This window comes from Rutilus rutilus, assembly GCF_951802725.1.
Source record: "Rutilus rutilus genome assembly, chromosome: 11".
NCBI classification, from domain to species: domain Eukaryota; kingdom Metazoa; phylum Chordata; class Actinopteri; order Cypriniformes; family Leuciscidae; genus Rutilus; species Rutilus rutilus.
The window spans coordinates 37069522-37083426 of NC_140216.1; the positions used below are offsets into that span (position 1 = coordinate 37069522).

The 13905-nt window shown below is 42.4% G+C and overlaps 1 protein-coding gene across 1 annotated transcript in view; it reads right to left on the reverse strand.

Annotated features, from left to right (window-relative positions):
* Window positions 1-3604: 3604 nt before the first annotated feature.
* Window positions 3605-13905, reverse strand: part of LOC311299515 (four and a half LIM domains protein 3-like) — a gene marked incomplete at its 5' end in the record, with an annotated part of 138301 nt that continues 128000 nt past the window's right edge. The window contains one exon of the mRNA XM_084423113.1: window positions 3605-3921. Coding sequence (XP_084279239.1) covers window positions 3773-3921 — 149 coding nt within the window. The 3' untranslated portion in view covers window positions 3605-3772. The remainder of the gene's footprint in view (window positions 3922-13905) is intronic.

Consider the following 13905-nt stretch of genomic DNA (forward strand, 5'->3'; position numbering starts at 1 on the left):
GAGCCCTCAGCAGAGATGGCTGCCGCCACGTCTGAACCTGAGTCCTCAGCAGAGATGGCCGCCGCCACGTCTGAACCTGAGTCCTCAGCAGTGATGGCTGCCGCCACGTCTGAACCTGAGCCCTCAGCAGAGATGGCCGCCGCCACGTCTGAACCTGAGCCCTCAGCAGAGATGGCCGCCGCCACGTCAGCTGAGCCCTCAGCAGAGATGGCCGCCGCCACGTCTGAACCTGAGCCCTCAGCAGAGATGGCTGCCGCCACGTCTGAACCTGAGCCCTCAGCAGAGATGGCCGCCGCCACGTCTGAACCTGAGTTCTCAGCAGAGATGGCTGCCGCCACGTCTGAACCTGAGCCCTCAGCAGAGATGGCCGCCGCCACGTCAGCTGAGCCCTCAGCAGAGATGGCCGCCGCCACGTCTGAACCTGAGTCCTCAGCAGAGATGGCTGCCGCCACGTCTGAACCTGAGTCCTCAGCAGAAATGGCTGCCACCACGTCTGAACCTGAGTCCTCAGCAGAGATGGCTGCCGCCACGTCTGAACCTGAGTCCTCAGCAGAAATGGCTGCCGCCACGTCTGAACCTGAGTCCTCAGCAGAGATGGCCGCCGCCACGTCTGAACCTGAGCCCTCAGCAGAGATGGCCGCCACCACGTCTGAACCTGAGTCCTCAGCAGAGATGGCCGCCGCCACGTCTGAACCTGAGTCCTCAGCAGAGATGGCCGCCGCCACGTCTGAACCTCAGCCCTCAGCAGAGATGGCCGCCGCCACGTCTGAACCTGAGTCCTCAGCAGAGATGGCCGCCGCCACGTCTGAACCTGAGTCCTCAGCAGAGATGGCGGCCGCCACGTCTGAACCTGAGTCCTCAGCAGAGATGGCGGCCGCCACGTCTGAACCTGAGCCCTCAGCAGAGATGGCCGCCGCCACGTCAGCTGAGCCCTCAGCAGAGATGGCCGCCGCCACGTCTGAACCTGAGTCCTCAGAAGAGATGGCCGCCGCCACGTCTGAACCTGAGTCCTCAGCAGAGATGGCCGCCGCCACGTCTGAACCTGAGTCCTCAGCAGAGATGGCTGCCGCCACGTCTGAACCTGAGTCCTCAGCAGAGATGGCTGCCGCCACGTCTGAACCTGAGCCCTCAGCAGAGATGGCCGCCGCCATGTCAGCTGAGCCCTCAGCAGAGATGGCCACCGCCACGTCTGAACCTGAGCCCTCAGCAGAGATGGCCACCGCCACGTCTGAACCTGAGTCCTCAGAAGAGATGGCCGCCGCCACGTCTGAACCTGAGTCCTCAGCAGAGATGGCCGCCGCCACGTCTGAACCTGAGTCCTCAGCAGAGATGGCCGCCGCCACGTCTGAACCTGAGTCCTCAGCAGAGATGGCTGCCGCCACGTCTGAACCTGAGTCCTCAGCAGAGATGGCTGCCGCCACGTCTGAACCTGAGCCCTCAGCAGAGATGGCCGCCGCCATGTCAGCTGAGCCCTCAGCAGAGATGGCCACCGCCACGTCTGAACCTGAGCCCTCAGCAGAGATGGCCGCCGCCACGTCTGAACCTGAGTCCTCAGCAGAGATGGCCGCCGCCACGTCTGAACCTGAGCCATCAGCAGAGATGGCCGCCGCCACGTCTGAACCTGAGCCCTCAGCAGAGATGGCTGCCGCCACGTCTGAACCTGAGCCCTCAGCAGAGATGGCCGCCGCCACGTCTGAACCTGAGCCCTCAGCAGAGATGGCTGCTGCCACGTCTGAACCTGAGTCCTCAGCAGAGATGGCCGCCGCCACGTCTGAACCTGAGTCCTCAGCAGAGATGGCTGCCGCCACGTCTGAACCTCAGCCCTCAGCAGAGATCGCCGCCGCCACGTCTGAACCTGAGCCCTCAGCAGAGATGGCCGCTGCCACGTCTGAACCTGAGCCCTCAGCAGAGATGGCCGCCGCCACGTCTGAACCTGAGCCCTCAGCAGAGATGGCCGCTGCCACGTCTGAACCTGAGTCCTCAGCAGAGATGGCCGCCGCCACGTCTGAACCTGAGTCCTCAGCAGAGATGGCCGCTGCCACGTCTGAACCTGAGCCCTCAGCAGAGATGGCCGCCGCCACGTCTGAACCTGAGCCCTCAGCAGAGATGGCCGCTGCCACGTCTGAACCTGAGTCCTCAGCAGAGATGGCCGCCGCCACGTCTGAACCTGAGTCCTCAGCAGAGATGGCCGCTGCCACGTCTGAACCTGAGCCCTCAGCAAAGATGGCCGCTGCCAGGGAGTCTGTTCCTGTCCCTGAGCCGGTGCCTGTGGGTCCCTTGATAGGACCATGGAGGCCGCGCCACCATGGTCCCACGAACTACCTGGTCCTCCCTGGCCGCCTGAAGGGTCGTCATCTTTTAGTTTTACATGCCTTTATTTAAGGTAAAAAAATTCTTTAAATAAATAAAATGTCCGAAATTTGGCATCTGATAAAAACGAGTAAATTAAAATTACAATTTAAAAACTTCACATGAAGGGTTTATTCATGATTAGAGATGTTTGGGTTGAGTATAGGCTATGCAGGATTTCCATAACCTTATATTCTTATATTAAACTGCATATTTTATCAGACATTTTGTCTTAGAAATGTATATGTACATGTATAGTTAAAAATAATAGAATTTTACTGAACCTCAAATATTTGAAAGAAGTTGTTTATTATGTAACAAATATTTTATGAAAGGAAACACAGGAGCAGTTTTACTGAAGCCATTCATATGTAAAAATACATCAAACATTTAAAAACAAAGTTAAAAGTATTCTTTTGAAAGCAACAGGATAGGAAGCCATCTGTTAAATCATAATTAATATGTTAATATTTCATTTGAGAATTATTAAAATGAATGGATAAAACACTAATTCATGTGCATTAAAATAGTGCACTGTAAAATTCACTGTTTAATACAAACAACATTTTCTGTCCACATTCTAATGCATCATTACATGATTCAATCCTGTCTCGCTGAACACACACCTCACATATTAACACTCAGTGTGTGTTTTGTTCAAATGTAAGTTTCATTGAGGAATGTTGCTGTTGGAGGGAATTTAAAGGCCTGATGTTAATGCAAACACATGGAAAATTACTCAACCGTAAAATCAAAACTGAGTCACTTTGGCACGAAACACGTTCGGTTCAAATTATTTGAGTTTATCATTTAAACTGTGAAATACATTTACACAATGTAAGAAAAAATGATGTGGACGTCGACGATCTCAAAAATGAAGTTTATTACAGCAGTGGCAAGGTACACAAAGCACCTTGGGTTCACCGGCGTCAGAATGAACACAGAACATCCAAATCTTAAACCTTTTATCCTGTTCTTCATGTAAATGAAGTTGCTCTTTTTGTAACAGCTGTGGTCTGTATGTTAATGAAGTTGTGACACCCCATTGTCTGAGAAGGTTCTCTGTGTCCCACACCCAGTCCCATTCTACAATTGACTACCATTTGCTCAGGATGTGATAAACCCAAATGATCAAGAAACAATATAACTTGACTGCCTTAATCGATAATTAAGCCATTTTGGGGATGAGCTCATTCTAAAATATATTTAGGAGTGGAATATGGGTCGAGGCAGACTACAATTTCTTACAACAATCTAATGTGTTGTTCTAGTTTAGAGATTTTTAACATACAGATTTGGGAGAATGTAACACCTAAATGTATATCATGTATCATACATGTATAAATGATGTCAAACGTTTCATAAATGTGTTTCTATTACCCAGCGCTCTGTTCTTCAGCACATCTACAGAAGCAGTTATGAATTATTTGGCATTGCAGTTTTTGCAGAGAATCTTTGTCCCGTCGGGGAAGAATCCAGCGCCGACCAGAGACACCGAACACTCAGAACACTTAAAACACGACTGATGCCACTGACGATCCTCAAACGACACACACTTCCCTTCTCCAAAACCTGACAAAAACATTGAGAGGAGTTTCATTTTGAGCAGCCGTTTCTAAAATCTCTAGAACAACATTATCATAATTTCATATAACATCATTTAATTTGTTAATAAACATTGATAAGGATGCACTCTAAGAAAAGTCTGTAAAAATATGGCACAATGTGTTAATGAAGGAATATTCCGTATTGATGTTTCACAGGTGTTTTACCCGTATTTTGAATTCTGCATTGTGTTGTGATGTGTGGTTAACAGAAAACTCCGTAAACTTAACTGTAAACAGAACTTTTCTGTTTTTTATGGATTTTTTTTTTACAGTGTTGTTCTGCTAAAGATGATTTACTCAATGTTGTTCCAAACTTATATTGCTTACTTCTGTGCAACAAAAGAAGTTCTTCTAGACATAATGAAAGTGAATGGGGACTGGGGCTGTTGAGCTTTTTATAAATGACAAAAAACAACAACATGGTTTATGCAACTTGTATGTTATGTTTAAGTCATGTTTTGCTTGACTACATTTGTCATTTTTTTATGTGTGGAGCTTGACAGCCCCAGTCTCCATTCACTTTCATTAAATGGAAAAGAGCAACACGGACATTCTGCGTAATATCTTCTTTTGTTTTCCATAGAAGAAGTCATTGGGGTTTGGACCGACATGAGGATGAGAAAATCTAAATAAATTGATGTATTATATAATACGAGAGCAAGAAATTGCATTGAGAGCAAAGGAAAGCGTTTTGAGAGAAACACTTTTTTATTTTAGAGAAAATGTTTTCACACTGATGGCAAAAAATATATATTTGAGAGTTTTTTTCAAAGTATTTTGAAAGAGTTTTTTTTCTCAGAAATAATTTAAATAATTTCAAATTTATATTTTTTTATGTTCTGTGAGAAAATACTTTTTCTCAAAACTTTTTTTAGTCTCAAATATTATTTTTTGCTATTGGTATGAAAACCTTTTCTCTCAAATATTATTTTTTTCTCTCATGAAATGCTTTTTTGCTATCAGTGTATCAAACTTTTTTTTTTTCTCTCAGATCATTTATTTTCTCGCATGTAATAAAGACACAATTCTAGCTCCATAATGAACAAGCAGAACTTTATTCAAACACACTCAACAGTGTGTTTACTGACTCACTTGTTCGATCTTGTTCATTAAAATGAACGAATCTTTTTTCGAGTCATTTCGTTCATTTAAAGCCCTAATATAAAATACACAATGAAAATGATTTATATAATTACAAATCTAAACATGTTTTGCTATATTTTCATAATTTGTTCTTCTTTGTTAAAATCTATAATTCTAGCAATAATTGCAAATTATATATATGTTTAACAATTTTATTTTCAACTTTTCATAATTATTCATGCCGTTGTTTTCTCCCATCTCAACCAGACAAAGTGAAAGTGTCTGTATTTTTGTTTTTATATACATCAAAATGAACCAAACTATGATAAAATTGATAAAGTAGGCCTATATCAAAGCTGTTTCTACCATTTCAATTACAAAATGATCTGTGATTATACTGAGGTAAATCAGATGTTAATTCCTCAATATATATCACTGTATGATTATTACCATATTCATACACTACACTATGGATCTTTAAAACACCATGATATTATGATCATGGTAAAAACAAAAAAAAATTGAAGAAGAAGAAGAAGAAGAAGAAGAAGAAGAAGAAGAAATTGTAGGTCTATTACCAAGATGACATGTCAAATGTTTAATGTTTAGAAAACTTTCTCTCTTTAAAGTAAACCAGTCACAGTAAAGAAACTCATACAGGTTTGGGCAGTAAATGATGACATAATTATTATATTTGTGTGAACTATTACTTTAAGATTCTCTGAGGTCTCTGTGCTACAGCATTACTGTAGATAATGTTCACTAGGTGGCGCTATAGTTTCAAATCAGAAAATACAGAGAAAACAATGAGGTTCACACAGTCAAGGAAAACCTGGAAATATGTTATTTAAAATGATTACATTTAATTTGTTTAGTGATTTGTTTTTAGTTTACTTGGTTAAAATTGTTCTTTGTGAGTGCTATGTCTGGTAAATAATTTTTGATCAAGCATCTTTAGTCCTAATTATGATTAATAATAAATATATATATATATATATTGTCATGATGTTGAGCTGACAACTTGATGATGAACTCAGAGTTTAGTATAATATAAATCTTAAAGTCATACAGGTCAGCATCAGCTTTCTTCTGCTTTAGGAATTCCAACAGCAAGACTGATCGGAGGAACAGGAAGTTCAAGGAAGCGGAACGTCCTCTGTCACATCAGTGGCGGTCAGTATTTTAGAAATATATAATTAGAAATATTAACAAAGATATTAAACAATAATTAACCCTCTGGTGCTCCTCATTTGGGAGTATAACTTCTTATCTTCGCAGTCAGAAGTGATTAAAAATGTTTAAATAAATAAAAATTGCATAATGGTGAGCATTAATAATTAATAGTAATTAATGACTGTTAATTGTTCTGACAGTACTGAGAGTAATCATAAACATATCAGGGAATAACTGCATTCTTTTGGTGCCACCATTTAATCAGATTATCAGGTTTGTTTGCATTTGCCTTTTTGGAAGAAAAACAAAAGACATGTCCTCTTTGTCAACTTGTACTTTGTCACAATGATACAAAACAAAATTATTTGAAATGATTTGATTTGAACGCACACATAAAATGACACCAAATACAAATTCAAGGCTTGAAGAATTCACAACACGACTCTCAGGTTTATTTGTAAACTGTGGGATATTGCATTTACATGATTTCTGATGTGTGTTAAAATTTGTCTATTATTCTATTCTATTCTTATGGTTAAACAAACCTAGTTTTATTAGGTAAAACACAATTTGCAAGACCTACAAACTTTTCACCCGGAAAGCGTACCTTCTATGGGGGCATCCATTGGCTAGCGGACCCCCACCTGCTGTTAGCATTCCATTGACTCCCATTCATTTTGGCGTCTCTTTGACAGTGAATAACTTTACATCTGAGGCGTTTAAAGACTCCATTTGTCCATTGTTTATTTCTAAAGAAACACGACAATGTATAAAAGGCTCCATTACCTTGTATCTTACGCTATGGCCCCGTAGAAGCCGTTTTTGTAAAAATAGGCTAACGATTGCGTCATAAGTAACCACGCGACTCTCTGTCGCACAGTAGAGAAATTACCGTATAGACAGGAGGAGAAGCTCGCGGGCAATCGGGGGGACGTGGAGGCATAAAGACCGATAAAGTCAAGGGAGAAGTCCATAGAGAGTCATAAAGTTTCTCCTGCTCCTAGCTCATGGACAGCTCCTACTCACACTCTCCGTCTCTGCAAGATTCAGAAGGGAATGATTCAGATTTCTCTTGGCACAGCTACTAGAAGACAGACGGGTTGCTCACGTCACATCTACGTGGTCAAGCTCAGTTTGAGTCTGTGCAGTACGCTCAGCCATCAGGAAGTGAGTGCTTCTAATTGACTTCTAATTGACTTCACTTGTCTCCGTTGAAATCTATTGCTGTGTTCGAAACCGCAGTAGGCGAGCGAAAAAGTATGAATCAGTATTCAGTATTCATAAAAGAGTAGGCGAGAATTACCTGGGTGACGTACTAATTCTCGCGAGATTCGGACATGAAAAGCCAGTCTATTGAAAATTGACTAGTGCATGAAAAAACACTTTTTTTTGCCTGTAGTGTCTTGCTGTAAAACAACACTTTTTTTCTCAGTGTAAATAATATTTTAATAGTCTTTTTCCATATCTATAAAGAACCTGACACCAGAGAGAAGTATCAGCAACCGGAGGAACAACACACTGTAACCTTCGCTCACTCTCTCCCTCCGTCTGTCCTCTCTGGTCTCAGACACACTTACTCCCGCTAATCATCTCATCATCATCAGACACTAACAGTGCAACTGATACTCTTTCTCCTCTCTAAAATCTTGCTTAGACTTCTGCCCCCTTTCCTCCAGGCCAGCCCGCGTCACCTCCTCTGCCCCTGGTCATGTGATGTTCTCCGCGAGCATCGGTCTAAACTCAGGGCTGCAGATCCCAGTCAACACGTGAGATCATGAGACCATTCTCATACAGTGACACTCACAGTGTGAATATTATATCAGCTCATTGTGAATTCAAAATGTTGAGCAGGATGAGAGGAGGAAGTTCAAATGTCGGTCACTGGGAACATTATAGTTCCTGTTTCTCAACTCTGGAAAAACGTGGACACTGCAGGATTTGTCAGCAAACCGTTTGTGCTGTACAGTTGTGTTCTGGACTCAGCGTGGAATTGTTACACTGGAGAAATGGTGGGTGGTCACTTTAATTGCATTTCACATACGCTCATATGATATTATAATGCTAATATGCACTGTGGCCTGGCCCTGTGTTAGCAGAGTACTGTCACATGACCAGGTACATGTGAACCATCCATCTTACCAGCTCATGTGTAGAGTCACCTGGCTTCAGAAATCACACCAGTAATCAAACATATTGCTCTCTGTGTTTCAGGATGTCAAGTTTTTTCAAGGGGAAAAAGAAATAAAGGTTAAGAAGTGAAAAAGAGTCACCAAAACCACACCAGAATCTGAATGCATCCGTCAAATAGAAATATTTGTGTCAAATGTCAAAACCTGAAAAGAATACAAAATAAACAAGAAAACTGAATTTTTGAAATACTTTGTTGATGGAAATAAAATATGAACTTCTACATGATGTTTGTGATATAACTAACCAATATTAGAGGAATTTTAGATCACAGTAAACTCACTAAACTAACAGAATGAGAGTTTAACACAATGACTTTACAGTTGTCTCTCATGCTGAGCTCACAGTTTGAGCGCACAGTGAGTGAGCTTTGAGGTTACACTTTTAGCTCACTGTGACCTCACATCGACCACAGTGAGTATCCTGGGATGGTGAGATCACATTGACCACAGTGAGTATCCTGGGATGGACAGATCACATCGACCACAGTGAGTATCCTGGGATGGAGAGATCACATCGACCACAGTGAGTATCCTGGGATGGTGAGATCACATCGACCACAGTGAGTATCCTGGGATGGTGAGATCACATCGACCACAGTGAGTATCCTGGGATGGTGAGATCACATCGACCACAGTGAGTATCCTGGGATGGTGAGATCACATCGACCACAGTGAGTATCCTGGGATGGTGAGATCACATTGACCACAGTGAGTATCCTGGGATGGTGAGATCACATCGACCACAGTGAGTATCCTGGGATGAAGAGATCGCATCGACCACAGTGAGTATCCTGGGATGGAGAGATCACATTGACCACAGTGAGTATCCTGGGATGGTGAGATCACATCGACCACAGTGAGTATCCTGGGATGGAGAGATCACATCGACCACAGTGAGTATCCTGGGATGGAGAGATCACATCGACCACAGTGAGTATCCTGGGATGGAGAGATCACATTGACCACAGTGAGTATCCTGGGATGGTGAGATCACATTGACCACAGTGAGTATCCTGGGATGGTGAGATCACATCGACCACAGTGAGTATCCTGGGATGGAGAGATCACATTGACCACAGTGAGTATCCTGGGATGGAGAGATCACATTGACCACAGTGAGTATCCTGGGATATGGAGAGATCACATCGACCACAGTGAGTATCCTGGGATGGAGAGATCACATCGACCACAGTGAGTATCCTGGGATGGTGAGATCACATTGACCACAGTGAGTATCCTGGGATGGTGAGATCACATCGACCACAGTGAGTATCCTGGGATGGTGAGATCACATCGACCACAGTGAGTATCCTGGGATGGAGAGATCACATCGACCACAGTGAGTATCCTGGGATGGTGAGATCACATCGACCACAGTGAGTATCCTGGGATGGAGAGATCACATCGACCACAGTGAGTATCCTGGGATGGAGAGATCACATTGTTGACTGGAAGAAGAAGTGGCGCAAATCGAAAGATCCCGCTGACCTTGGTTTGTATAAATCCCTCCTCTCGAGCTTCTCTGCTAATGTCTCTCTACTGCTAAAATAACTTACTACCACAACAAAATGAACAATTCTTCTGACTTTTCAAAACCCTCCTCGTCCCTCGTAACAGGGCACACAGTAAAACTCGCTCTTATCTGGGATGAACGACTGTCCGCCGATGGGCTTCTCACAGCCGCAACAAACACAACATTCCTCGTGCCACGAGCAACCTCCGTACTCCAGCCGCTTAGAGCCGGAGAGATCCACATCTGTTCAAACTAACTGTACAACACTTCATCTACAGTGAGAGAGAGCAAAGCAACATGACAAAACCATTTTAACTTCATGTAAGAAAGACAATGTAATGGGAGCAGGAGCTCTTCCACATTTTAGAATAGAATAGAAGTTGTTTTTTTTAAATAAGTTTGAATATCTAAACATTGTTGTGAAAAAACACAATGAGCAAGATAAAACAAGCTGAAACCAATTTAAAAATAGTGCTTGTTTTAAAGATTTTTACACTTTTATTGGAAATAAGTAAAAAAATACTATTTGTCTACAATTTAATTATATTATGGAGACATGTAGGTCTATTAAATGTATTAAATGAGTAATGAAATACAGGCGGCAAATTACAGACATTTTTGTTATAAGCTAGCAGTTTTTTTGTATTTGTATTTATACTAAATGTTTTAATAGACTAAAAACCAAAAAAGCCATTCATCACGTGTCACGATTTGAGCTTGTTTGCTATATTTTGAGTTTGCTTCTGACCTGTTTTCCTGTTCTGTGATTGTCTGTGTTTCTAGGTTGTTAATTTGATCCCTTTCACCTGGGGCCGAGACCATGAAGCCGGTTTAGGAGGCTAGCCAGCTGTGTTTCAGTTTAGTTTGCGCCAACCCTGGGTTTTAGGCACCATGAAAGTGGTTTGGCTTTTAGCAGTGTTCATCGCCATAGTAACTTTACGCTGCACGGCTAACCTGGTCCGGGGCAGGTTATGTTCCAGGTAAGAGATCTCAAACCGAACTTGGACCAATCAGCTGTGAGCGACACATGTCTGATGCGATAAAGTCACTCCACCTGTTTCTACTCCACATTAAAGGTCACTACATAGCAAATAATTTTTAAAGTCAAAATCGTATGGCTTTTAGTAACACTTATGTAGTAACACTTTACGCACAGTTTAAAGGAATAAATATATAAAGGTAATATAAATATGCTTTAGAACCAATAGATAAAGCTATAAAATGACTACATTCTCTCAATAGACCTACCTTTATCAACTGTAAAAACTCACAATATTTTACTTGCACTTATATAGCAAGACTTTTTCTTTTGTCCTCTTTCATAGACAGCTATTTTCTTCTTGCTGTGTAAATTTGTTTAAATTCGTAATATTTCTTTTAATCTCAAAATATTCTGCTGAAGAGAGAAGTGAATGACGCTGCTTCTCTCGCTAGAAATGAATCGCAGTTTCCCTCTTTCTCAGCATGTGATTGGCTGTTCGCTACTGATGTCACACCTAAACTCCTAAACTCAGGTTCAAAGCCTGAGCTGACAGAGAAAGTTGATGATCAGGTCATGGTACCAACAAAGCCTGGTTGGATTGGTTTGGTTTTGTCAACTCGAAACTAATCCTGTAACCTGGAGTTTGTCCAACTACCATCATGGTACAGGCCCCTGTTAATTACTCTAATCAGCTGTGTCTCGTTTCCCTGATCTGTTCTCTGTGTATTTAAGCCCTGTGTTTCAACTGTTCCTTGTCTGTCATCATTGTGTTTAGTAGATTTTTCTGTTCATATTCCTTTGATCCTGTTCTTTTTGATTTGAGTTTGTTTAATAAAGATGCTGCAATTAGAACCTGCATCCTCTCTGCTTCAACCTGCTTGTGACAATATGAACCATATTGTTTTTACCATGGACATGGTAGTGAGGTGCCATGTTTTACCTGTGCTTATCATGATCTAAATGTATGATATAGCTATAAGACCAATGGTTAATTTGAATAAGAGTAGAGTTCAGTAAGAATAGCCTATTTAAACTTTACCCTTTAAAAATTAGGCTTTTACATTTATTTTATTTTTTTACAGATGTTAGCTACTGTCTGTGTTAACGAAAATAAATGTACATTTGTATCAGAACTGCTACTGTCAAGCTACTGTCAAATGTGCATTTCCAAGAGACCAAAAAAATATAGCTAATGCTTTTACATTTGTATGTTTCCTTTTGTTGTTCGATTGTTGAAAGGTGAGTAGAATAATTCTTTGTAGCCAGTTTAAAAAATACTAGCGCGTTCATAGAGCGAGCCGTTCACTGATTGTTACCAGTTAACGGAAGTCACTGCTGCGCAAAGTGTCATGGGGCCTGTATCTAGGAACAAGGAGGATAACTGATAAAAGCAGTCACTGTGGCCCCGAATTTCCACCAACTGCGGAACAGCTGCGGATCGGCTCCGTGCTCCGCCGTCCTTCAATACCCACCAGGACAGGATTTGTTGCGGAACGGCTATACGGCCATGACTGACAGCTGAGATCTCGTGAATTCACGTATGATCGCGCGATATAAGTACTGAATTGCTGCGGAGCTCTCCGGCATCCGGCAAAAGTAGAAGCTCCAAGCTCTGCGTATCTGTTCTGGAAGGCTGCGGATCGCCGGAGTCGGAACGCAGACGTTCCGCAGTCAGTGAAAATACACACATTGACTTTAATGAAAACCTATAAGCTGTGTCTGAAATTGCTCCCTATCCACTATATAGTGCACTATTTAGGGTGTCGGCCATTTTGTAGTGGTGTCCGAATTCTGAGTGAACAACATTATTCTAGGGTGACCATATTTTAGTTTTCAGAAAACAGGGCGGGGGCGTGGTTTGGGAGGCGTGGTTAAGGGGTGGGGGCGTGGTTGGGGTGAATGCATCAAAAAATACTTGACAAATGCATTCACAACCTTGCAACTATGTTATTGTACTTTAATACATAAAGTAATACATCCTTTCCATTCAATGTTTGGCCCGCAACAATAGAATAGCCTACTATTTAAGGCGAGCGTTCGTAACCTTGCACGTAGAGAGCGCTCTTAAGAGCTAAGATACATCGTTATCGGGAAACCCGGCCCTGGTCGAGTCACGCTGCTAAAATTGAAATTCTGTGTCTGTGAACGTAAAGTCCGCCTACTTTGATTTGATTGGTCATTTCAAATATTGTGACATTGACGAGCAGTGTGACAGACCAATGAGGCTGAGATGAACACACACACACACACACAGGCCTCTGTATTCTGACATGCTCTCTGCTTGCCGCTGCGGATTGAGGAACGCGCTGATTATACGCGCCGGTTTCCTATGTTTTGTGTGCAAAGGCAAGCATGCATTTAAAGTACATGCTTAATGGCCCAATGAAAAATAATGAAAACCAGGACATTTTCAGCACTTTATAAAAAACAGACAGGACGGCCAGGACAGGACGTGAAAACAGGACATGTCCTGGGAAAACAGGACGTTTGGTCACCCTAATTATTCCCTACATTCGTTCACTACTTTTACCCACAATCCTCTCTGAATTCGAGTGTACATCCGATGTACACTTGCTGAGACACTATTTCCCACAATCCAACACGATAAGGCGATAGAGCGCGAATGAAAAATAAATATGGCGGACGGCAACAACGGAGGCGGCAACTTTTTTTTTTAAAAAAGCCGTTTTCTTCTCCTCAGGAAAAGAAGTTTCATCAGAATTAAAACGAACAGGATGGAGTACATTTTAAAGGCCATGTTGCAGGTTTTTTTTTTCATAGAATTTGTGCAGTTTACTTGTTGGTAATAAACATTTAAACTGTTATCCATTGTATTTTATGTTGTTGGGTATCACAAAACGCAATATAATACGAAAAAGTAGGCTATCTTACAGCGGTTTGCAACGATTCTCCTTTCCGCCACAATGCATTGCATTACGTCACGTTGGGGAGAGAATATTCCAAAGCCCGCCTTGAGAGCGTTGAGAGTGACTAGAGAGACTAGAGTGA